Source organism: Balaenoptera physalus (assembly GCF_965194825.1).
Source record: "Balaenoptera physalus genome assembly, chromosome: 12".
In the NCBI taxonomy this organism is placed as follows: Eukaryota; Metazoa; Chordata; class Mammalia; order Artiodactyla; family Balaenopteridae; genus Balaenoptera; species Balaenoptera physalus.
The window spans coordinates 56,506,982-56,533,392 of record NC_138897.1 but is presented as its reverse complement, the minus strand read 5'-3'; the positions used below and the strand labels follow the sequence as shown (position 1 = coordinate 56,533,392).

At 43.4% G+C, this 26,411-nt stretch overlaps 1 protein-coding gene across 3 annotated transcripts in view; it reads left to right on the top strand.

Moving 5' to 3' along the window:
• The window catches only part of LAMA3 (laminin subunit alpha 3), a 243,722-nt gene that overhangs the window by 161,671 nt on the left and 55,640 nt on the right, over positions 1–26,411 (top strand). For 2 of the 3 annotated variants that reach the window (XM_082418551.1, XM_082418549.1), the window contains 8 exons: positions 1,269–1,367; positions 3,549–3,632; positions 6,021–6,251; positions 10,234–10,347; positions 13,885–13,994; positions 16,425–16,505; positions 22,989–23,095; positions 25,962–26,012. In XM_082418551.1, coding sequence (XP_082274677.1) covers positions 1,269–1,367; positions 3,549–3,632; positions 6,021–6,251; positions 10,234–10,347; positions 13,885–13,994; positions 16,425–16,505; positions 22,989–23,095; positions 25,962–26,012 — 877 coding nt within the window. Of the gene's footprint in view, positions 1–1,268; positions 1,368–3,548; positions 3,633–6,020; positions 6,252–7,295; positions 7,655–10,233; positions 10,348–13,884; positions 13,995–16,424; positions 16,506–22,988; positions 23,096–25,961; positions 26,013–26,411 lie in introns of those variants that run through there. The other variant, XM_082418550.1, reaches the window with a different exon arrangement.

Below are 26,411 nucleotides of genomic sequence, written 5' to 3'. Positions count from 1 at the left end.
GTGTTCCTGGCTGGGTGGTGGTCAGAGGCCTCAGTTCCTATTCACGTGAGGCCCCACCATAGGCTGCCTGAGGGTCCTCATGACATGGCAGCTGGCTTCCTCCAAAGCAAATGAGAGAGAGGGAAAGAGGTGGGTGGGAGGGTAGAGGAGAGAGAAAGAGAGAGAGAGACAGGGAGGGAGAACAACATTTTTGTAACTTCATTTCAGAAATGACACACCCTCACTTCTAACCTATTCTGTTCATTAGAACCCAGTCACAAAGCCCAACCCACACTCTGAGAGGAGAATTAAGCTCACCTCTTGAAAGCAAGAATATCAAAGAATATGTAGACATATTTTTAACCTTCTCAGCCCATCAAAAAGGCAATACTTAATCTCAGTAAGATGATTCAAGATGTTACCTTGGAATACTTCCAGATTCTAAGGTCATAACTCTGTGAAGCTGTGTAGGCTGTAGATTCTAGGGAAGAACTTCAGTGGATTGGGAGCCCCGAAGGGCTGCCTCTCCTCCCTGCTCCAGCTTATCTGCATCTCCAGTAACGGTATTTTGTCTGCCTTCCCTGAGACGATGTTGCCTCTGATTTCCATCCTTCGGTCACTCCTTCCTTCTTGATCAGTTTTCACTTTAAGGGTGGGAGATATCAGGACCAGAGGTGAAGTCGCTGTCTAAAAAAACCCATGATCATTCACCTCCACGTTTCCACCACCATCATGCTGCGGAGGCAGCACTGAGAGGAGGCCCGTATACCTGGTGGTGCAGGCGAACGTGGCTTATGCATCCAGGAGAATGCAGAATCACTTAGGAGATATTCACCGTCTGCCCTCAGGGGAAGTTTTTTTTTTGACAATTTATTTTTAGAGGTTCATTTTGTAACTGATAGATATTAACCAAGTCTCTCCATTAAATAGGAAAGCAATGGCCTAGATTTCTTAGAATAGCTGTGGATTAAATAGACATTTTGGTTTAGTCATCATCTAGAATAAAAGGATCTTATTTGTTTCTGCGTGACTGTTTTTCTTTTTAACAGAAGTATCTTCTTGCTTGTAAAACTCAATCACGTTCGTATTAAACATCTTACTTGATATAACATGGTATAAAGTAGAAAGTTAAAATACCATCTTCAATTCCACTCAGTAGAAATGACCATTGTTAACAGGCTGATTGTGTATCTTTCCAGATCTATGTGCCAGTGTACTTTGTAGATGAGTTAGTGTTGCCGTGGTCTCTTTTAATGCTTGTGCTATTAATCCTACTGTTTCAATTTCAGGTTTCCTCATATGGTGGCTACCTAACCTACCAAATCAAGTCCTTTGGACTGCCTGGTGACATGGTTCTTCTGGAAAAGAAGCCAGATGTGCAGCTCACCGTACGTGTCAGAACGCGACCCAAGTAGCAGAGAGTGGCGCTTGCAATTGGTGCCAATCCAATTTTAGGACACCTTGATAAGTGGCCTACAGAAAGTTTGGATTAAGTCATTTCCAATATTTTGTAGAAACTCAAAGGGAAGTTTAGAGCATGCAGCACCTCCTCAGGATCCTTGGTCCCTGACCATCCCAGCCCCAGATGGTTTCTCTTTTCTTCCCTTCCAAAGAACTTAACCATCTCTCACTTGGAGTCTCACAATCACTGCCTCATCATAAACTTGTTTTATGTCTCTATCTTTCAATTTTGTCTCACAAACGTTTTTGAGACCTCCCTGTTTGCAAAGTCACATTGCTGGGCTCATAAAGGACAGGTGATCCCTGTCCTCAAAAAAAAGTGTAACCAGGAGGGGAGATGAGAGAAATGACCGAAGACCTACAGTCCACTGAACAGTAAGCCTTTGAGACAATGTCCAGACAAGACTCTGTGGGAGCGGGAGTCCAAGTGGGGGCTTATGTAGTTGGTGCCCTCAGAAGACTTCATGGAAAAGGTTAGTTTTGAGCCACGCCTTTAAGAATGAGCGTGAGAGGAGAAACACCCTTCCCCTTCCCAGGCAGAGAGTAAGTTGAACCTAGGCAGAGGAGCAGCCCTCCAGGGGTGAGCAGTCCAAGTTGGCTGTGTTATCAGCATGTGCCGGGCCATTGAAAACAAGCCCGGAAGGGTAGGAAGGGGGGTGTTTAATGCCATGATGAGGAATTTGGCCTGAGGTAGACAGTGGGGAGCCCCTTTGGTTTTCTGAGAAGAGAAGTGACACCCGCATGCTATGTGCCAGGCACACAGTCCAGAACTGCAATCTGGAAAATTTCCTTGAGGTAAGGGGTGATATCACATTCTGCATTGAATCCCCTACAATGTACAGAACCTCACACATGGGGTGAGGTGCCATAGCCTGAACTTGTGCCGTAATTAATGCGATGCAATTCCAGCTTCCTGAAGGGTTTTCTTGTGTCATTCACGGTATAAGAGGGGACTGGAAAATCCCACATGCCTCATGCCAGATGAGGGCCTTGCATTCTGGTAGCTTTTTGTGTTCAGGCATGGCCGTGTTGTGTTTTGTTTCTACTGGCACCCAAGTGTATTGAGCTGTTGTTTTAAAAGGTTCTCAAAGGAACCTTTGCAAAACAACTTGAAAAGGAAGCACTCAAGATTTTAGAGTTATAGTCTAAGGAAAAATAGTTCCACGATAAAAATACTGTTATGACATGTTGTATTTCAGCTTCATTATTTTTGCAGAGCATCTCAAATTCAGGCCATTAGTATGCCTATATTTTACTGCCTATATTGTTATGCAGACTGTTGGAATTCACGGAGAAGTGATGACCAAAATTTCTTCTTAATTTATCTTCAAACATGGAAAGTAATTTAGGCTCATGAAACATTTACTCCTCTGCTTTGTTCCAAACCACTGAAGTTAAAAGCCTATGGGCATGTTTCTTAGATTAAGGTTTTCAATTAGTGATGGCAGATAATGCTCTTCTTTCTGAAAACTGGCTCTAATGAATGAAACCCTTTGGGGTTTGGTGCTACAACAGAAAAGCTGTACTTCTGTGTGCTGCTGGTGGGTGTTGACCCTCCCGTTGGACCCTCGAGAGCCACCGTAATGGGGACGGGCATGCGGAGGCTAAGTGAGCAGGGCTGGATCCTGCAGGGTATGGGCTGCAGGGCTAATTCCTCCCCCATGTGCCAGCTCTGCCTGCCGCTCCCTATCTATGCAGCCAGCCCCACCAGCCCCGCCAACCTTCTACCCTCCCCGCCCTCCCCACTAACCCACCCCCCAAAGCACTTTCTTGCTACCCGTGCGGTCCTGTAGGCAGTAAGGAAACCAGCACCTCGTGCATTGACTACAAAGCATCATTTAAAAAAAAAAACGGTTTCCATCTTTTTAAGCCACTTTCAGTCAAGAGAATTTTCCTGGTTTCCTATTTGTGAAAATGAACCATGTTAGGGCTTATTATTCCATTTCCACGTTACTACTCCTTTTGCCAGTCGGTTCATTTTGCAGCTACTTTTTTAGAATCAGGCGTCTCACGTAATGCAGATCCGTAGACATTTGTTCCTAGATCAATCATAAACCTCAAAATATCCCAGCCAAGCCACTAACACATTCATGTGTTTCTTTAAACAGGGTCAGCACATGTCCGTCATCTATGAGGAGCCAAATCACCCCCGGCCAGACCGGCTGCATCATGGGCGAGTGCAGGTGGTAGAGGTAATGGAAAAGCAAACATGAAATTCTTCTTGATGAGCCTTTTTGTCCCACGATTTAGTCCTTTCAAAGAGTTGTTTTTTTGACTTATTTTATGAATTTAAAATATTAACTATATTTATATAAATATAATTTAGATATCTAAGTTAAAAATATAAATTATATAAAATATACAGGGCTCCATCCTCACAGGGCTTTGTTGCACCATCTTTATGGCACTTACCGCTGTCTCTCCTGTTTTACACCTAAGTATCCTTGTTTTGTAAACTCTTGTGAGTCTGTAAATGCTATGATGTAGCTCCCTGTCTTCCTCAGGCCTCCCTCAGTGCCTGGGACCTGGTGACTGTCCAACAAATGCTTGGGGTGAATAAAAAGAAAAGTCACAAAAACATCTAACACCAAAAGAAGTAAGAATAGTATAGCTAAATAAAGGAAAGCTCATCAAATTATAAAGCATTGTATTAAACCTACATGGTTACAATTATTCCTTTAGAGTGCTCCAATTATATTATTAAATACATCCATGAGGATTAGTAAATATATCTTCAAGGTGATACTTTTTCAAGTACCTTGAACTCCCAGACACATTGTAACATTTCTGTACTGGTCCACCCAGTACAACGGAATACTATTTGGCAATAAATGGAACAAAGTATCGATACTTTCCACAATGTGGATGAACCTCAAAAACATTATACTGAGGGAAAGAAGCAAGACACAAAAGCCCATCTATTATGGGATTCTGTTTATGTGAGAGAGGTGATGCCAGCAAAAATGGTGAAGAACCTGTTTTTCCTCCATAAAAGCAATGCGGCAGAAATGGTCAAAATCAACTATTTTAGAACTCTGACAATTAACCAAAGGCTTGTGGAATCTGAAAAGCATTTATTCAAGAAAAGTGGCTGAATCTTTTTCCAGTAAACGCACACTACTACATGATCTGCAGTTGGTTGAATTTGAGAATTTGTAACCACAGGTATGGAGAGCCAACTGTGAAGTTGTACGCAGAATTTTGACTGCTCATAAGGTTGGCGCCCGCATTCTTCAAGGGTCAACTCTATGTTCAAAAGAACTGAAAAGAGGATTTTGAAGATATTTGCACACCCATGTTCATTGCAGCACTATTCGCGATAGCCAAAAGGTAGAAGCAACTGAAATGTCTATTGACAGGTAAATGGATGAAGAAAATGTGGCATGTACATACACTGGAATATAATCCAGCCTTCAAAATGAAGAAAATCCTGTCACATGCTAGAACATGAATGAAACTGGAGGACAGTACACTAAGTGAAATAAGCAAGTCACAAAAAGACAAATACTGTGTGATTCCACTTGTATGAGGTATTTAAAGTACTCAGATTCAGGGCTTCCCTGGTGGCGCAGTGGTTAAGAATCTGCCTGCCAAGGCAGGGGACACGGGTTAAAGCCCTGGTCTGGGAAGATCCCACATGCCGTGGAGCAACTAAGCCTGTGCGCCACAACTACTGAGCCTTCGCTCTAGAGCGTGTGAGCCACAACAACTGAAGCCCGCGCGCCTAGAGCCCGTGCTCTGCAACAAGAGAAGCCACCCAATGAGAAGCCTGTGCAACGGAATGAAGAGTAGTCCCCGCTCACCGCAACTAGAGAAAGCCCGCGCGCAGCAACGAAGACCCAACACAGCCAAAAATAAAAATAAATAAATTTATGTTAAAAAAAAAAGTACTCAGATTCATAGAAACACAAAGGAGAATGGTGGTTGCCAGGGGCTGCGGGTGGAGGAAACGGGAGTTATTGCTTAATAGGTGCAGAGTTTCAGTTTTGCAAGATGATAAACTTCTAAAGATCTGTTGCACAATGATGTAAATATAATTAACACTCTTGTAGCCTACTGTTAAAAATGGTTAAGATGGTAAATTTTATGTTACATGTTATTTACCATCATAAAAATAAAATAATATGAATGTGTGTATGCAAGAAAAGATTGTACTATCATAATTATGAACATTTAATGAATGATCTGAGCTGTGACTTATTCAGTTTCCATGTCTCTCTCCTGTATCTTTCTCACTGTTACTGCTTGCACAAATAAAAGTGCATTTTACGATAAGCCTAACACTGGGAAATCTGATTTCATTTTATTGCTCCTTATTTCCTGCCTTCATTTCTTCCCCCTTCCTCGTGGCCTTCTCCCTTCTTGGAAATAACCCAGGACATGTGACTTCTGAATATAAATCCACTGTGTCTACTTACCTATCTTATTTTAGCATTTTTCCTGATGCATTTTATTTTATTTATTTTTCCCCTGATGCATTTTAAATGGCTTTATTGGATTCCTTCTGGCTGGCTGTCTCTGATAGGCCCTGGGAGTGAGCTTACCACAGGGAGACCTTGCCTCTCTGCTTTCACATGTAGGGAAACTTCAGACGCACCAGCAGTGGAGCCCCCGTGTCTCGGGAAGAGCTGATGATGGTGCTGTCTAGACTGCAAGGTGTGCACCTCCGGGGCCTCTACTTCACCGAGACACAGCGACTCAGCCTGAGCGGGGTGGGGCTGGAGGAGGCCTCGGAAACAGGAAGTGGACGTCGAGCACAGAACGTAGAGATGTGTGCCTGCCCCCCTGACTACACAGGTGACTCATGTCAGGTAGGAAATGCTCCTAAACCATAAAATCCCCCCAGGGTCTCCTGTGGCTGGTGTTCCTGTGGCTGCTGCCCAGCACTGCTGGACGATTTGGGGCCCTCTGACCATCGAACAAATTTCTGCTGGGCTCTAGCTTCTATCTTACCTGGACCACTTGCAGGTACTAAATATGAAAAAGAAATCACAGATGTCTCAAAATCCATCGGAAAGCCACAGAAGCTCGGTGGATCCTGGGGGTTGCAGAAATCTGGACTTTCTGGGAAGCAGGAAGGACCCCGCCCATGGGCATCCCAGTATGTGGGCCACTGCTTTCCCAGTAGCTGACCCAGGGTTCTCATGCCTTTCTCTAATCCAGAGCCTCCCTCCACCACCCGCCCCCAACAGTTATAGCCCACTGAGTATCCTGATTATTCAAAGGAAATTGCAGTCCAAGTTTCCAGCTCACAGCAGATCTTCATTTGAGGCCCAGTCAACCTGACTGTCCTCAAGTGATTAAAAGGTGCCGCAAAATGAAACCATTTCATGTCTCAAACTGCAAATATGTTCTCTTCCTGAAGAGAGGGAAAAAAACCACAGTGGTCAGGACAATTAACAGGAAATAGCAAGCATTGTCATTCTGAGAATTCCAGACAAGCCTCGGATGTTGATTTAGCGACATCCTTCACTTTCCATCCTGACCCCTGGATTGCAGAAAACCCCAAGGTGATCTGCACGTCAGTTTCTTTTTTAACCTGCAAATACAATATATTTGCAGGTTAAAATATAATATACCCACCGTGGTTTTCTCTGGACTCCTGCCATGTAACTTTTAGACCACAGGTGCTTCTATTCTTCTTCCCCCTGCCTTCTCCCTCTTTTCTAGCCCGATTAAAAGAAATTCAGAGCCCAAGGGAAAGAGAGGGACCTCTGGATTACCACCCTCCTGCCAGGGCGTGTCCTTGGCGCATGACTCAGCCTGTGATTTACAGCGGCCTGTGCTGTCTGGGGGGTGAGGTGGGTAGAAGGTGATACCTGCCCCACCTGGCAGGAATTACGGAGCGGCGCGCTTCCCCACGGGACTGTTATGTGCGCTCTCTCACAGGCTGACTCACGGGTGAAGTTTACAGGTGGGGCCTCCTGCCGCAGACAGCCTGCCTTACCTGAGTCAGCCGGGCCTGGGCACTGAGCAGGAAGGGCAGGTATAAGAGGAAGAGGCAGAGGTTCGCGTGCAGCCAGCAGGACACCCAGAGACCAGGATGCCTCCGGCAGTGAGGGGGTCCATCCGGAGCGCGGGATGGCTGTGGATCTTTGGGGCAGCCCTGGGGCAGTGTCTGGGATACAATTCACAGCAGCAAAGGGTAGTGCTTCCTCAGCTTCCCGGTCAAAGCCAACGGCAAGCAAGTTATGTGGAGTTTAAACCCAGCCAGGTAACGTCCCTTTTACATTTTGGTTTGGGATGGGGAAGGGTTCCCAGCTCCGTGATATTTTAAGTTAGGGTGATGAGTGAGGAGTGGTGTGCTGGAGGAAGGACTGATGGCCCCCCATCCCGTTGACAGGCAGTGTTTATTACGGTGCCTGACAGATTGCTCTCCTGAGCTGTTAACCACAAATCCTATAAACATCAGCCCACCTGGAAGTGCTGAGACAGCTAGCTAGAGTTTGAATGCCTGTGGGATGTTAATATCTATGAAACTTTGTGCCCTTTTGAGAGTAACACAAGCCTCAGGACAAAAGAGTCTGTTGCCTATAGGCTTCCGAATTCTGCTTGGGAGAGAAACTACCCACAAAGTTAACCATGAGAATCAGTGAAATCCCTTTTTAAGAAAGTGATGAGATCAATTTTCTATAATACCTAACAGACGTGCTTCAATTTGCCAGACATCAGACACTCATAAATTCTGCTTTCACTGTCTTTAAACTTCCTGGCTGGTACATGTATATTTACAGAGAAATAGATCCTATGGCTGCTGAAGTAGCCCTGGAAACTTGATAGAGACATAATTTCATCATTTGTACTACAAAAGTTTATTGGAAAAGTTATCCTGAAAAATTATCACCTAAGAAAACGATTAGTTGCAAAGCCTCTTTACTGAAATAATATATTAGGATACATTCATTTTCACTTAGAATAAGTCTTCAGTACAATCTAATTAGTTGAACGGCATTTTATGTTAAATCTGGAGTTTGTTTGCCTTATAGAGGTGAGAAAATGGTTATATTTCAGTAACTGACAAATGTTCTGAGGGTCACAGGATGCATAACTCTTGCAGAGTACTTTTCTGTTTCTAATTAAAGAGCAAATTAAGATGGGTGATTTACTTTAGCCAGGATAGACCATCCTACCCCCCAAAGCATATTTAATTAAGGCTTTTACTGGACATGTTGTCATAATCAAACCAGATATATTTATTTATTTGGATAATTTGTTCTTTACCAAATTGGATTATTTTATAAGCGTGTAATGTGATATATGGTGATAATTATAAGGCACTTGTCACTTGTTAGTAGAGATTGTAGATACGATCACACCACCACTGGCTGAATTTCATTCAAATGTATCTCTCAGTCGTGCTTTCAGCTCAAGAACATTCCTTTCATATTTGGATTCTCCTTTAGACAAGCCTATTCATAGAACACATAAAGTAATCTAAGTTTTTGCAATGCATTCTTTTGCCTAAACATGGTTCTTAATAGCTGAAGGGAAAATTATATTGTAAATGATAGTATTGTTATTGTGTACGATTTGGAATCATTGTGTCATTTTTGGAAGGAGCTTCTAGCCACAACTGGAATATTCCACTCTAGGGAAGATGTGAGCTTCTTTCTCCTTCACTGCATTGGCTTCTTCCTCTCCCCAACCTGGCCAGCTAGAGACCTTTAAGGCCATGGATGAATGAGAGCAGATTTCCCTTGACTGTAACCTCAGAGTCTCATAGACATACGTGCTGTTTAAAGAGATTAGATAAAAGATGATCTTTTATGTTGAAGTATTAATTTTTCCTGATGCTTTAAAAAAAAAGCTGTATAGGAGATCAATGAAAGAAACTAGGGATAACATCTGACTTTAATCAGTGCACATTTGGCTCTGCCAAAATAAAGAAAATGCCTATCATTCTCTTTAAAGACAGAAATCTAAATAATTTTTAATGGCTGGTATAATAATACTTGCTTTTTTTCTATTGGGGACATTCTTCACTAGAATCTTTTTAAAAAAATATCAGTTCGTCAAAAGAAAACCGTAATTCTTTTCATCCACATGAAAAATAATCACGTGCGTTACACTGGAAAGAGACAATTAGTGGAGATAGAATTAATCGAAGCAGTACTGAACAAGAGGAGACCGCACTCAGGAGACTTCCTCAGGCTGGGTCTTGGTGTTCAGTCGGAACCAAACATCCCTGCCGAGTTCTGTACTAGGATGCAAGCTGGTTGCTTTCCCTGGGGTTCCCTGTAGCCCACAGACCAGTGAGTGGCAGTCAAAGGGTCCCACCGGTTCTGCCATTGCTGTATAGATCCCAGTGAAAACCGCATCTTTCCTCCTCCTCCCATACTGCTCCCCACCAGCCCAAACCCACACTTGGAGAGGGACTGGCTACCCAAAGAGAACTTGAACTTGAAGGGATTTGCTCAGAGGTCCTCCCCCCGAAGGACTGAGGTCCTGATCCTCTGCTTTTTCAGCACTCCACCCCCCGACTGGCCCTCAAAACCATTGGTGGGAGGAGGAGATGCATCCTACTTCCATACTCCCCCCCCACCCCTCCCCCTGCTCTGATTTCCCCACACGTCTCCAACGCGGGCACCAACACACACACCTACCATGGTGTGAAAACAACAGAGAAACTGACCAAAAAAGCAAGTGGACCTGGCTCACATTTGAAAGTAGAAATCCACATACCAGCTAAAGGAGCGAAGATAGAAAGGTGAATCCTTGACAGTCAGAATGGTCACCTGCTTTGGATGATAATTTCTTTCTCTGTATTGACTAAACGCTCTGTTTGAAAAATAGGGTTGTAGCCCTGGATACTATCGGGATAACAAAGGCTTATATACCGGACGGTGTGTTCCCTGCAATTGCAACGGACATTCAAATCGCTGCCAGGATGGCTCGGGAATATGCATTGTGAGTAAATTGATGCTCTGACGCTACCAGCAGACAATCTATGTCTCCCCATCCCCCTCTACTAGGCCCTGAGATATCAAATGTCGCATCTCCTACCAAACCCTAAACACAGGTTGCCGTGTGAACGCAGGGGTCTCCAGGTAACCAAGCTGAATTATTTCCCACTCACTTTTCCCTCCATTTTAACATGTGCCGTCAGAGAACACCTGTCTGAGCAATTCAATTATACCTTAGATTCTAAATCTCTCTCATTAGATGATAGTAGTGGGTAGATCCTGGGCCTTAACTCTTGCCAGGGTATAATAAACCAGAGCTACTACTTTGGACCCCAGTTTTGTTGGGGTGACAGGAGGTCACGAGAGGAGACCTCATGGCTGTCAGGTAGCTCCAGAAAGCAATGAGAGGAGGAGGAGATGGTAAGAAGGGCTGAGGGCACACGCTCGCTCACCGCCACGGCTGCCGAGGCAGTGGGTTTATGGGGGAAGACAGGCGAGGGCAGTCCCAGTGGTTTACGACTTAGCCACCGGAAAACTATCTTCTTTTGGAATCTGTTAGAAAATTCTCGCACAGAAGATTAGATTCTCGGGAGATTCTTCTCATGCATCCTGACGCAGAACAGTTTTTGTTCTGCTGGCTCCCTCCCTGTCCTCAGAGGTCCTCTCCCTGGTGGTCAGGGCCTCCCCGATTAGAGGGAGGACGGACAGTTCCGAGGAAAGGAGAGCTCACCAGTGCCCCCAGGAAACCAGAGCCGCCGCTTCTGTTGTGCTGTTTGGAAATACATTCTCCTGACGCAGGTTTCCTCTGCATTGTGTAAGGCAACTAGAGTGTGTTTCAGCTCTTTGAGTTCCTAGACTATTTTATGCGCGTTCGGCATGTCCCGGGGAACTGCTTCCTCTGCAAGACGGGACAGGCCAGGACAGGAAATTGTTGTAAAGAGCCTGATGGAATATTCTGTAGGATCTTAACCTTATAAGTTCAAAAGGAATAAAAGATGTTGGGTGATGTTGTCTTCCAGCTCTTAGGTATCTCATATAATAGTTTGTGTTTCATACTGTATGATGTGTGTAACCCAGGTAGACAATTTCATGAAAAATACTTATCTTGTCATTAAACCGTTGCTAGATGTCGAGTCCACTTTATCAAAACTGCCAAAGAAAAAAGGGAGTTTTCTCTGTGGTTCAGCCACCGGTGAAAAGATCACTCGTGAGAGTCATAATTCATGTTTTAATCAAACAACAAGATTTTCTTTCCCACTTTTCTTTGTAGCTCCGTCTACACTTGTCCCTAATGGCCATGTAGCCTCTAGAAACAATTCATTCAGGGAACGCTTCCTGAGTATTTGCTCTTTTGGAAGGGACTGAGCAAAGTGCTGGGGGTTAAAACCATCGGACATAATCCCTGGTCTCAGGAGGCTTGCTATCTCGTGGGGGGATGTACCTGTGCGCACACATGCACCTGCACACACGTACACACACGTGTACAGGCACACAGGTGCCGCTCAATGGCAGGCAGTGAGTGCTGGAACTGCTCTCCGTCGTGGCCCTCGTGTGGGAGCTGAGGATGCAGCCCTCATCCTCAAAGAACAGAAACGAGGAAACCAAGCACCTTCCACTAGCAGATGGGACGATCTGCAGATTGGCCTCCGCCTCTCAAGGTCCAGAGTCAATTTTAAAATCTGGGACCTTCACACATGTGCAAATCTCCCTGTGGTTTCAAGAATAAGCTTTGACGTGTGAAAAGAAACCAGCCCAGTCCCTGGCCAGTAAAGCAGTGTGTGTCCAGTGGGGAGGGAGCTGGAGGTGGTGATGCATCCCGTGGGTGCTGTGGGCTGGAGGGAGCTCTGATGACGGGCTCCCTTCTCTCCACCAAGACCCTGCCTCTCCCTCTTCTCCTGGCCTGCTTTCTCCCCACTTCCCCTGCCTTCTGTGCCCCGTCACCCCTCATCTTCCCCTCCGTTCCCAGTCCCTTCCCCTTTCTCTTCTCATCCTATCTCTTCAGTTTTCCTCCTTTTTATTCCCTGTTGCTGGAGCCTGTCTCCCCCTGCCCCCAGGATGATTTATCTGCAACTCACAGCTGACCCGGGGCTCCCCTGAGGCCCACAGCCCGATGTCCACACTCCTCGGGCGGCCTCAGGGCCCCCTTGATCTGCGCTGCTGCCTCTCCCGCCGCATCCCGCCCCCTTGCACTTCACCCTGGGGAATACCAGCTGCTTCGCATTGCCCACACGCGCCGCTGTGCTCCTGCAGGACTGAGGTTCTGTGCACACTGATCCATGTGCCCAGGGTGCCCTTCCACGCTTCTCCACCCAGCTCATTCCTCTCCTTCTGTCCCCACGCAGGCATCATCCCCTCCCCTGAGGCGCCTCCTGCTCTTGTGACATGCTGCCACACCTTTGTCATCGTCTTTCCCACATTATATTGAAGATGTCTGTTCACAGGCTTCTGTCTACCCCTGAGTCAGGGTACTGATCCATCTTTGCATCCCTGGTACCTAGCATAGTTGGGCATCTAGTTCGTGCCCAGTAGATGTTTGGTGTCCCATGGAGTTCGAAGAGCACATGCTGTGGGAATGGATATGGATTCATTCATTCATTCATTCACTCATTTACTTATTCACAGTAAAACAAGGAAACCTGATAGGCAGACGCCTCAAATTTGCAGGACTGATGAAGACAGATTCCGGGCCAGATACTTTCAACTGAGGTTGAGGGGCATTTCAGACATTCTTATGGGACTTTATCAAGCAACTCATGTTCTAACCCCCTTCTACACTCCTCTCCCTGTGCCCCCATAAAGGACCAGAGTTCAGAGGGATTTTTCGTAGGATACAGGTGGCCTCGCTGCAATTCTTGTTTCTCCACGTTCTTGTTTCCCCAGTGTTTTCAGCTCAGAACTAAGTAGAGGCAGGACTAAAATAGCTCTCTCCAGGCAGTTCTTCTTTAAAATTGTCATTTGGAGTTATAAAAGAAAGGAAACTAATGTGGAAAGGTAAACACTTAGTTCAAAAGAACAGATGTTTCTGAGAGTGTCAGGGCAGCCGAGCAAAGTAAAGGAAGCTGCCAGCACCCTCATCTGACGCCCCTGAGAGACTCCTCTGTGGATCCCACAAATCCCCCCAACAACCTTGGAAAGTGGGTATTATTTTAACTGTACATTTTAAGAAAATTAGAATTGTATGTAAATCACACACCAGTAATAATTGATTTATAAAAAAACACTGAGGCCCAGCGAGGTGAAGGGACTTGCCCAAGATCCCACAGCTACTAAATGTTAGAGTGGGATTTGAACCCAGCTGGTCTCACTTCATTTCATCCTGCCTCCCGATGGTAACACCAAATAGCTAACAGAAGGGCACGTCCTTTTTTTAGCACCAACAATCATTGGCTAGATAGGAGAAGCATGTGGTTAGCAAAAGCAACATCACTGTGTAGTGTCAGCAGATTTGAGTTATAATTGTGTGAGTAATTAAGAAGACAATGATCTCAATAGCAGTAAAGGTAATAGGCTGTTATTAATTTTACTCTTTATCTGTCCCAAGAGCTGCCAGCATAACACTGCCGGGGAACACTGTGAGCGCTGCAAAGAGGGTTACTATGGGAACGCTGTCCACGGATCCTGTAGGGTCTGCCCGTGTCCTCATTCAAACAGGTACTGTGGAAGTTTGAAAATAATCTATAGAGAGAGGAGGTAGTTTGGTGGGTGCCTAGGACTGTGGAGGGGGTGGTGGGAGGGAAATGGGAAGTGACTGTTGAAGGGTATGAGGTTTCTTTTAGGAGTGATGAAAACACTCAAAAATTGCAGTCATGCTTGTACAATTGTGTGAACATACTAAAAGCCGTTGAATTGAACATTTGAGATGAGTGAATTTTATGGTATGTGAATGCTATCTTAATAAAACAGTTTTATTAAAAAAAGAATAAACAAGAAATGCAAACCAGAACCAAAACAAAAACAGACTTTCCAAGTTGTATGCTTCTGGGTTTTGCCTTTTCCTCTTTTCTTTTGCTGTTCATTCAGCCCCATCATGAGGCTGCCCTTCTCTGGATGCTGGGGAAACTGCCATAAAGAAGGCTGGCAAAGGCTCCGATCTCATGAGGCTTTACCTGGAGAATATGAGGAGAGGGGTGGGGGTAATCATCACACTCAGTAAATACGCGCACAAATCAATCTGAAGTATAATTTCAGATAGAAATAGATTACGCCATTGATAAAAGGGTCATGTTATGGGTAGTGAGTAGATTCTTTACAGAGGGTGGTAGGAGGGCTTTCTGGAGCTGTTGGACGGGGACCAATGAACAATGAGATGGAGTAAGCCGTGGCATTATGATGAGGGTCCAAGGCAAGGAAAAAACAGACGAGAAAGCCCCTGTGATGATGGGTTTGTGGACAGTAAGAAAGCAAGAGTGGCTGGATGGCAGTGAGAGAGAGACGGCCAGGAGATGAGGTTGGCGGGGCAACCAGGATTCAGATCCTGTACCTTGCAGGCTAGAGTAAGGCCCTTGGATTTTATGGATTTTATCCTCAGTGTGATGGAAGCCACAGGACAGTCCTGAGCCGCAGAGACATGTGATCTGCATCGTCATTCAGGCTCCAGTAAGGCCCGTAGACTCTGTGGGTAGAAAGCCACCATTTTCCTTTCACGATAATCCAGGCTCTGCTTGGCCTTGGCACTTCGTCACAGTCTTGCTCATCATGACGTGTTCACTGTGGGTCCAAACAAAATATAACAGGTAACTAAGTGAAGCAAGATTTGGTTTGGAAATCAGAATGATGCTGATAAAGTATCAATAGTGCACAGGCTCTGGAACAGTTATGGACCACAAGGCTGATTGATATTAGCCGAGTTAGCAGAGAAATTGGGCAAGTCAAAATTATCAGAGGTCACCTGCCCAATGTGGCTTTTCTGGAGATGCATATTTGAAATGTGCATCCTGGTTTGCTCTCTGTGTATTTGCTACTCGTTAAACCTGCCCAGTCCTGTGGCTTTATTTGTAAAGGGATCTATCACTTGACAGTTGCCCAGGCTTGTTTGAACAGAAGCTAGAGAGAATAAAAAGCAGCAAGATTTTCACGGGGTGAAATTTTGGGGGGAAAGCTGTTCATCTTTAGTTGCAAAGCATATTATCATCAAGGTCAGCTTCTAGCTTCTGTGCAGTTTAAGTAACATTCAGTTCCTAAGATTTATCAGTAAAACCCTATTTTTTCTAATTCTCCTTCTGGCGATATTAATACTGCTGACAAATTTCTAACTGTCCCTTTAGAGGTGTAACTGTATCTAATTGGCCAAGAGAAGCTCCCCAAATAAGAATTCTTTTACCAGCCAAAGATAAATGGAGTTATTTCCCCTCAGATTTATGTCAGTGTAATGTTCAGTAGTCACAGACATTCCATAAGGAACAAGACTTTTTCATGGTCTCTTCGTTTAATTTTTTTTTTTAATGAAGCTTCTCAAAATACACCAGTGAAGAACTGAAAGGGAATTGAAATTCCAACAGCCTGATTGGAAAAGTGTGGAAATCCCCAACAGCTGTGCCCACAGAAATACCTGGGCATTGAGCATGCTCTGTGCTTTAGTCGCCTCTGAGGCTCTGAGGGCCTGGCCCACCTACCACTGTTTCTTCCCAGAAGGGATTGTGCCCAATATAAAAGAACTAGAATAAACAAGGAGAAAAAATTTTTTCTTTAAAGAATCAGAACTCTCTGTTCTTTTTTTTCTGCCTAGACTTGTTTTATTCCTTCCTTGTTAATTCTGGAAAAATGCTGTCCTAATCATCTCTTCCAAAGTGTGTTACTTTACTCTGTCTTAAGGGAAGGAATGTATTTCTCCAAGCCAAAAACTGAAACAAAGTAAATGCCTTCAGTCCTTATTCAGCCAAATTTGCCTGATGTCAGCTGAAGGCATATTCATCATTATCTCTGCAAGTCTTGATGGGCAAAATTTTCTTCACACAAAAGGTAGCCAGACACTTGGTTTCCAGTTTCACTTAAGGCAAGTCAGGTTCTTTGTGGCAAAAAATAATGAGCGTAAAGTCTATCAGCTTATGTTTTTACTGGGGCTTTTCTCTGTCTTTCTTCAAGTTTTGCCACCGGCTGTGTTGTGACTGGGGGAAAGGTGAAGTGCTCCTGCAAACCTGGATACACAGGAACACAATGCGAAAGGTGGGTGCCGCTCCTCCCCCACCCCCTTCTCTCCTCCCCCGTCTTGCAGGTAGGGGTGGGCTCTTCCGGCAGGCTGCTGCAGGCACCCTGGCTGTAAGTGGGGCTCTGCTGGGTTGAGGCTCAGAGCTAGAGCTGGGGCTGCTGGTTTCATTGAGGCTGGAAAAAAGTCTCCTGGGAAAAATACAAGCGTGCTCACTTAGTAAATCATTAACTTCCTTCTCTTTCTTGTTTTGTACCTGTTTCAGCCATTTGAGAACAAGGTCCAATATGTCATAGTCCTATACGCTCCAGCAAACACCCGTCTATATACCTATATATACCCCTACATACCCCTACTCCCAGGCACACCCCTACATACCCCCCCCAACGTGTATCTATATACTCGTACCACCATATAAACTCATCCCTACATACTCCTATCCCCATGTATACACATACCTACTTGCCTGTACACAAACGTACAACTCTGCATACTCCTACACACGCACACATATCAGCAGCCCTAGATATTCCTGCACACACACCCCTCTTAATGCCCACACGACATTATGAACACTTGCAGGACAGCCTGTGTCTCACTCATTTCTGAACCCCTAGTGCCTAGTGTGGTACTATTCATATAATAGGTGTTTGTGAAACAAAAGAATACATGTTACAAAATGGAAAGTACATACTTGATCATAAAGGGCCACAGAGCCAAGCTTTAGTTTTTCCTGAACAGTATTTCATGATTAGCTACTATGCCCAGGGCACTGCCAAGTATAGTGAAGGCTGTAGAAGGTACTTGTCATCTAGAGGGGAAGAGAGCACACATATATCTGGAAAAGTAACAGTATAACAAATGAATCATATGGATAACATTTTAAAATTTAAAATAACTTTAATATAAGATCAATACATAATTATAGAAATGATGTAATACAGGTGAGCAAAGAACGAATATGTACCATACCCCTGCAACTGCCCTATGCTCATGCCTGCCCACCTACAGTACTTGTTGTATGTTCTTACAGATCAGTTCTACATGCATGGACTGTTTCTTAAAAGAAAAAGGTAGATTCCTATTTTGCTTTCTGTTTTGTTTTCTCATCTAATAGTATGTTAGTAGTATATTTCCATATCAATAAGTGTTCACTGATAACATCATGTCAGGACCAGGAAGTTCCACTGAAGTTCCATAATCCCCCACTACTGGCCTTTGAAATAGTTTTACTGTTTTCCATTCAAAGCAGCACTAAAAGTGAATCCTTTTAGCTAAATATTTGTGTACATAAATCCTCAAGATGTAATTATAGAAGCTATCCCTTGGGCCAAAGCCTAGGGACATTTTTCAGGCTTTTGATACATTTTGCAAAATTGCCCTCCAGAAAGATTGTTATCTGTTTACCATACTACTAGCAGCAAAAGAGCAACTGCCTGCTTCCAGTGGATACTAAGACTGTTCACTTTTTTAAAATATTGCCAGCTTGATAGGGAAGCATTGTATGTCATTTTATTTTACATTTTTTGGTAATAATTAGATTGGATTTTTTCATGTGCTTATTGACCATTTATAAATCTTTTTTTTTGAATTGATTTCCAGGTCTTTTACCCATTTTTTTCTAGTGGAATGTTCTTTAATTTTTTGTTGATTTGTACAAATCTTTTAGAGGAAACTAATGCTTCATACTATATATTGCAAATATACTTCTCAGTTTTGTTTTTCATTTGTGTATTTTTTGGTTTTGTTTTGTCAATTCTAGATCTGCAATAGTTAAGTTTTATTATATTTGTACCTACTCTTTTATTCTTTAGGGTTTCAGCCATTAGTGTCATGCATAGAGAGGTTATTTAAATGTTTATGCATATTTTGTTTTAGTACTTTTCTGGTTTTATTTCTTACATTCAAATCTTGATGTTGGTGAAAATTTGGAACCTCAACTTTTTTGTGGTATTGCATCTCACAGGGCAGATAGATTTAGGGTCTACATGTCAGGCAAAAATTGACAGGAGCTGGAATAACCTTGAGTATCCCAGTGTCCCATGTCTCAGTAATACAGGGGCCATGTTGCATGAAATGCACATGTCATTTGGTTACACCCAGAACCACACTCTGTAGGGTGAAACAGTCACTCTAGGAGAGGCACAGGGAAACTAGACCAGCTGGGGGAATAGCAGGTTCACATCTCTCATGTCACGCTCACTGCAGGACGTGTGCTCACCGAGCGATGGGGGCAGTCACTCCAGCTGTTCTTCCCTTACACTCATGCTCTCATCCTCTCATCCCTCTTTGGCTAAGTACCTTTAGTTGAATTCACTAAAGCTAAATGTGTACAGAATTTCTTTTTTTTAATTAGGGGTTTGATTTCAGATTTTATCTTATATTTTAGTTTTTATTTATTTTTTTGGCTGTGTTGGATCTTTGTTGCCGCGCGCAGGCTGTTTCTAGTTATGGTGAGCGCGGGCTACTCTTCGCTGCGGTGCGCGGGCTTCGCATTGCGGTGGCTTCTCTTGTTGCAGAGCATGGGCTCTAGGTGGCTCAGCAGTTGTGGCTCATGGGCTCTAGAGCGCAGGCTCAGTAGTTGTGGCACACGGGCTTATTTGCTGCACGGCATATGGGATCTTCCCGGATCAGGGCTCGAACCCCTGTCCCCTGCATTGGCAGGCGGATTCTTAACCACTGCGCCACCAGGGAAGTCCTGTAAATGTGTACGAAATTTCTATACGAACTTGGATTTGTTTTGTACATTTTATTTGGTTCTTGTGCCATTATCACTTCTGTATCATTTCTGAAACTATAAAATGACTTTGACTATTTGGTTAAGCAAGGCTCCCCTCGTAACCCTTGTTTAAATTTTTTCCTGGACCATTCTGGCATATTATTTTTCTGGATAACGTTAGAAGAATTTTACTTAAAAAAAAAAACCAGAAACAGAAAATTAATTCAACTGGATTTCATAGTAAGGGAGGGCTACTCTAGACTGGGGTTATCTGAAACATTTTATGGACAAGGTGGGACTTAGGTAGGTCAAAGGGATGAATAGAACCCAGTGGAGCTGGGAGGTGGAGGGGGAAGGCAGCTCATGTCAGGGAAGTAATGCAAGAAAGTCCAAGGGCCTAGCGTGTACCTGCCACGGGTGGAAGGAGGCAGTGCCTTGTTATGGGCATCAGCTGAGGGTCTGGACACTATCCTATGGTAAAAAGGAGCAATTCAAAGTTCTTCTGTTTTTCATTTCTGCCCACACTTGGAGGAACATTGCCCACACTTGCCTCACATCTATTATTCATTCTTTCCTTCAATGAAAAATGGATGGAGATCCTAGTATATGCCTGGCCCTGGGCTAAGCATTAGAAACACATCAGCAACCAGAGCACAGACTCTGCCCTCAAGGGGTTTCCAGTCTAGTGGTGGACAGAGGTACAAATAAGCTGTTAGAATAGAGAGAGAACATAACCGGGCTAAATCAAGCTGCAGCAGGAGGGGCATCAACCAGCCCTGACGGGTGAGGGACGGAAGGGGCAGCTACACTGAGACAGGAAGGACAGCTGGGGTGGGGAGTGGGCTTGGGAGGGTCTTCCAGGCTCCGTGATCTAAAAGCTATGCGACTCCCACCTGGGAGAGGCTTCCTAATTTAATCCTCTTTATGGTTCTGCACAAAGAGTGAAGTGGAAAACAGCACCAGGCTGGTGGAGACATCCATTTGACAGGCAGCTGATTTGAAAAGGGAAATTCTTAATTAACAGTTTTCTCAGCTTAGGTTTGTTAAGTTTGATGTCTCAGGAAAGCAAGCTATTGTTTTTTTTTCTAAAACTTTTCCACAGCTTAATGCCATTTTAATGTCAAATTTTGTCATTTCTTAACACTTATTGAGCATCCACTCTGTGCCAGGCTGCCAGGCGTCATCTGGCACGAGTGGTTAACTATGCAATGATAAATACAAGCACAGAGTAAGGTGAAAAGTAAGCATATATGCAGGAGCTAACTGGGCAAAGGTGGGGAGGGAATAGGAAAGGCTTCCCTCCTCACCCCGTGCTCTGGGACACATTTCTCCCTTGGCCACTCAGTGCCACAGATGACAGACGTGCTGTCTGCTCTTTATTTGCTGTACCAATGTCATCTATGAAATCAGGAAATTTTAGTTTAGTCCATTGTGTTTAGCACTACCATAAAATGAGAATAAAAGAACCAGTTATTGCTCATAATCGGTAACTAATGCTTTGCAAGATTAAGGAAGAAGCAGAATCAAACTTCCTGAATATTTATGTAACTTTAAATTAGGTATTTTGTAACTATGTATCTTTTACATAGAAAGTTTAGATATAGGTGAGACATCTAAAGAAAAAGTATTTTAAACCGAGATCTTTTGCGTAGCATGGTTTGTTAGGCAGAATATGGGGCCAGTCACTTCAAATAAAGCCCTATTATTAGGACAACCTGCTTAGTAGACTTGGATAAGCCACCTCAGCTTAGTTACCTTCTTGATAATTAGGGAATACATGTGTTTTCTGCTTCCTATCCATTTTCCGAAATGTAGAATTCCAAATGACACCAATTATACATACGTACATATATGTGAATATTTCATCATGTCTTAAAGTAGCAGTAGCTACCTTTTACTGAAAGTCTACTATGTGCAGGCATTGTACTAGATTCTTTACTATATTATCTTTTATCTTATATCCATCCACCAAAATAGGTATTGTTAGTACAATTTTTCATTCATTCATTCAGCATGTACTTATATCTGACACCTAATATGGGTCCAAGCATTATCCCAGGTGCTAGGGATGCATCAGTGAGCAAAACAGCCCCCCCTCAAAAATCCACATCCTCATGGAGCTTAACATTTTCATAAGAGGAATAGATGAAGAAATGGAAGCTTGAGGGGTTAAGATAACAGCCCAAGATTACATGGACTGTGGTGGAGACGGAGATCTAACCAGATCTTCCTGATTCAAAACCCGTGTCCTGACTTCCCCGGTGGTCCAGTTGGTAAGACTCTGCGCTCCCAGTGCAGGGGGCCCGGGTTCGATCCCTGGTCGGGGAACTAGATCCCACATGCCAGCCACAACTAAGAAATCTGCAACCCTGCGTGCTGCAACTAAGACCCGGTGCAGCCAAAATAAATAAATAAATATTAAAAAAAAAAAAAAGGATCTCCCATTCACTTTGTTATACAGCAGAAACTAACACACCATTGTAAAGCAATTATACTCCAATAAAGATGTTAAAAAAGCAACAACAACAAAAAAAAACCAAAAAATCTGTGTCCTTTGCACTATATCACCAGTTTATCCATTGGTAAAGCATATTTAAATTGCCTCAAAGTTCTTTGATGAAAAGTTTAAATTTGAGAAAGTCAAATGCCATATTTCCTTGATTCTATCGATTCCATTGATGATAAAACACCACACACACATCAATTTAATGACAATTTAGGGAGGATAGAGTGGGAGTGGAATTTTGCTAATGAACAGAAATATTTTAGTTTACATCCCAGTTCCAGAAACATTAACATGTGTTTGTGTAATTTTTTTTTAAATTTTATTATTTATTTATTTATTTATTTATGGCTGCATTGGGTCTTCGTTGCTGAGTGTGGGCTTTCTCTAGTTGCGGTGAGCGGGCTTCTCATTGCGGTGGCTTGTCTTGTTGCGGAGCACGGGCTCTAGGCATGCAGGCTTTGGTAGTTGTGGCACACGGACTTAGCTGTTCTGTGGCATGTGGGATCTTCCCGGACCAGGGCTCGAACCCGTGTCCCCTGCATTGGCAGGCAGATTCTTAACCACTGCACCACCAGGGAAGCCCTGTGTTATTTTTTGAAGAAAACAGAAACTCACAATCAAGGAAATATGATCTTTTACCTTATAAATAAGGAACTGAATTCTCATTACTAAATCATCTAGAATAATAAAGGCTCAGGCCAAGATGGCAGTTGTAAATGCTCAGTTGTTTAAGTCCCTTATGTACATCACTGTAGCAATTAGAGCAAATAAATGTGAATTATGCAGACTTGAAATACACAATAGGAAATATTAATAAAATCCCCCTTTATGCAAAATATTGAAATTATATGAATTTTACTTTAATTTTTTTCTTTGAGGAAATTAGCCATAAATTAAACAGTGTGTATTTGTGTGATATCTTCAGGAACACAACTCTTGCGTAAAATTCACCCACCCCTGATTTCCGTATTGGTCAAACCACTGGCTCCTATATGCATTTTGTTCATCTGCTATTTGGCTGTCGGGATGATTGAAGCCCTTGTCATCTGGGGTGTCAAGGAGGAAGGGAGCAACCTCTGCCTGCCTCCCCCACCTCACCATTCTCATTCAAGTCATAAATGGCTCTGTACTGAGACACATTCACTCTTGCAAATCTATGTCAGCCCTTCCTCTCATAGGGTTACAATATCCCAAACAGGGAGCTAGAAGTTGAGAAATTGGGTGGAATAAATGATGAGCCCTTTGGGTGTTTCCCCTCTTTTTCTGTATTTTGTGTAGGTGTGCACCAGGATATTTTGGAAATCCCCAGAAATTTGGAGGCAGCTGCCAACCATGCAGCTGTAACAGCAACGGCCATTTGGGCAGTTGTGACCCCCTGACGGGAGGTAAGATCGACTCACACCTCTGTTAACCTACCTTTATCAAACTGGTATAAAATAGCTGGCAAAGAAGCCAAGCAAGCATTTTCAGCAAACACACACACAATTCCAGCTAACAAGTTGTCCCCTTGTTTTGACAAAGTTGGGAATGCTTAGGTAGTATTCACAGGTTTGGTGAATAACTTACTTCAAGTAGGTTTTTTTTTAAGGTAAATTGTTTTTAAAACTTCACTAATTATAGCCAAAATAATTTCAGACCCTATTTTGGTGATTTTTGCTGAGATCTCCCTTTGACATTATAAGGTAATCATTTCATCAGCTTCCTTCGTGTATGTATCTGAAGAAGTCAGAGTGCTCTTTCTCTTAAAGCAATAACTGTTCTAGGATGTGGGTGTAGAATTGAGATGGATTTTTACATACCAAGGAAAAAACATTAACTGGGAGTTAGTATAGGTTCATTAGGAAAAAAAGGAAGTTGGAAAAACAGAAAGACTCTCCACGTCCTTCTTTGACGGAGAATATTAATGTGGTTTATCAGGAAAATGCCATTGATATAGCGCAATGCCAAATCCTTAGATAAAATCTCTCATCTTATAGACAAGATGAAGAACTAAACCCTGGATGTGTGGATTAGATCCATTCAAGTGACTGTTCCCAAAGGAATGCAGGGTAAATGGAGCCTTATCGGTCTAGAACGAGGTGTCTGTTGTCACGTTTGGGGCTTCATCTGGGCTCCGTCTTGTTCAACATCGTTGACTTGAATGGAAATATAGAAGGCCTGCCCACCCAGTTATCAGGTGACACAAAGTTGGAGGAGCTAGCAAATGCCTCCTATGACACATTTAGAATAAAATAGGGCCTCAACAGCCTGGAATGAGGAGCCAGTTCTAACCAGACAAAATTATGTTGGGGTAAGCATGCAGTCGGTCCTATAGTTGAATGGAAAAAAAAATAAGTTTGTGATAAATGAGACGTGGCTAAGGTTTCAGTCAGCGGTGAGTTCAATATGAATCAAGAGGGTAACGTGGCCCCTTAGACGCCTTGTACTATCTCCACTGAGTTCTAGTGTCCAAAACCAGGTGGCCTGCCATTGTTCCCTGGTCCGCTGCCCATGCAAGTCCCCACGAGGGGCCGGTGTCTTTACAAGGCAATAGACAAGCTACAAGTTTGTTCAGAAAGAAGGTGAGGCTGTGAAGGGACTTGGAGCCCTGTGACATGAGGAAGGACTGACAGACCAGGATGGTGGAAAGGAGACTTGGAAAGGACGGATCTGAAAGGCACATGTGTGGGAGAAGGGTGGGTCTTGTTCTGTGTGGCTTAAGGTATGGAGAACTCACATCCAGGAGTGGAAGCTAGAGGGAGATCTATTTTAAATCATTCTGAAGAAGAAGTGTCAAATGTTTAAAGATGAGAAGGACTGGTTTAAAAGGAGGTGAGTTCTACTGTCACTGGAGGTGTTCAGGAGAAGTTTCGACATCAGACACATCGTACTCGTGAGATGAATGCCTTTTCTAATAACAAAAGTAACCAACCTAAAATGAGGATGGGAACTATTTGTTCTAGAAATGGAAGGAAATGCTCACATGTGAGACACGTTTGTTCCTGTGAGCTTTTTTCCCTCTTTTTCATTCTTTCTTTCAGTTAATAACGTACAGATTCCTTGGTGGTCAAAACTCAAACTTGTTGAGAAAATTGCACTGATAAATCAATCCTCCTCATAAGCCAAGTCCCCCGTATATTGTGTTTGCAGGAGTTTGTGAAGGAAATAAAACCATGTTTCCTGCCTGTAAGGCATTTACGGTCTAATTGAGGAAATAAAAGTGACACAGCTATATGTCCATATAAGAGTGAGTAAAAGATTTTTTGAAAAGGACGAGTAAGAGAAACCTATGATTACATATAATAAAATGTCTACAAATATACTGTGAAGAGACACTTATTGTCTTTGAGTGGTAGGATCAAGGATAATGTTTTATCTCATTTTGCTGATTTTCCCAAATTTTCCATAGTGAACTTATATATTTTTTTTACAATTAAAAATAAATGTGGTTCAAAACGTATGTGTATACACACAAGGTGTGACTGCTGAGAACACACCTGAAAGCCTCCCTGTAGCATGTCTAGGAAAGTTTCAAGCTTAGAGTTTTCCTTTAATAAAGTCCGATGATTTTTCACAGGAAAACGAGAGGGCACTTCAGCGTAAGAATGCATGGTATGGGGAAAGGAGTAGAAGTGGGAGGAGTAAAGAATGTCCAGGGATGACCATTAGGCTTTCCTGTCTATAGCTGAGAACCTCATCATTCAGCATATGTGAGCGGTAGGTGGTGGAGTCGGTCCACTAACTTTGTGTGCATATCTCACTTACAGCATCTGTCACACTGTTGTGAAATGGTGCCTGTCTCCCCCATAGGACCATTAAACTACAGGACAGCGGAGACTTTTGCCTTGCTATCTTTGTATTCCCGCCCCTAGCACAGGGCCATGGCACACTGGGAACGCTCAAAGGTGCTCAGTGTTTATTGACTGTTCTTGAATGATATTAGAAGAGACATCAGCAGTTGTATAGGAGGCTACCAAATGAGGACACTAATGATTAAGAGTTTTCATTTCGTGAGAATGGCATGACCCTTTGTAGAGAAGAAACCGAATATATAATCAGAGAGGCCACAAGAGAAGTTCCTGTAGCAAGATTGCTGGGAGGTGAGACAGCTCCCCAAGCAATGGCACCGAGGAGGGAGGGAAAAGGGACGAGCCGGCAATGCTGTGTGGTCGGGTGACTGAACACAAAACTAGCTCTCCCGAAAGCCAAGTTAAAAAGCACATGAAGAGTAAGTTTAATAACGCTGTCTTCTCTGGTTACGCCTCATTTCAGACTGCATAAACCAAGAACCCAAAGACGGTGGCCCTGGAGAAGAATGTGACGGTGAGAAGAGAAAGGGCCCCCTCTTTTCCAAGTTGTGGGGTTCAGCTTAAGATCCGTGAGCCCTACACTGGGACATGCAGTTTCGAGTCTGGGAAAGCAGTGGCGGGAGGTGGCGGAAGGAGGGCTACTTAGGGTCACATCCAGCCTCTGTCAGCTAAAATCTGTATGACCTCGTGCAAATGACCTTACTTCTTCAAGCCTCGGTTTCATCATTTGTCAAATGGTAAAACTGAGGTTGGTAATAACTATACCAACCTCATATAGCTGTTGGAAAAATGCTTATAAATCCCTTATCATGATTCTTGGTAAATAGCAAGCACTCAATAAATAAAAACTATTTATTACTCTTTTCCCACATACAAAATAAGCAGCAAGTTGAATAGATTCACCATTTCTTTT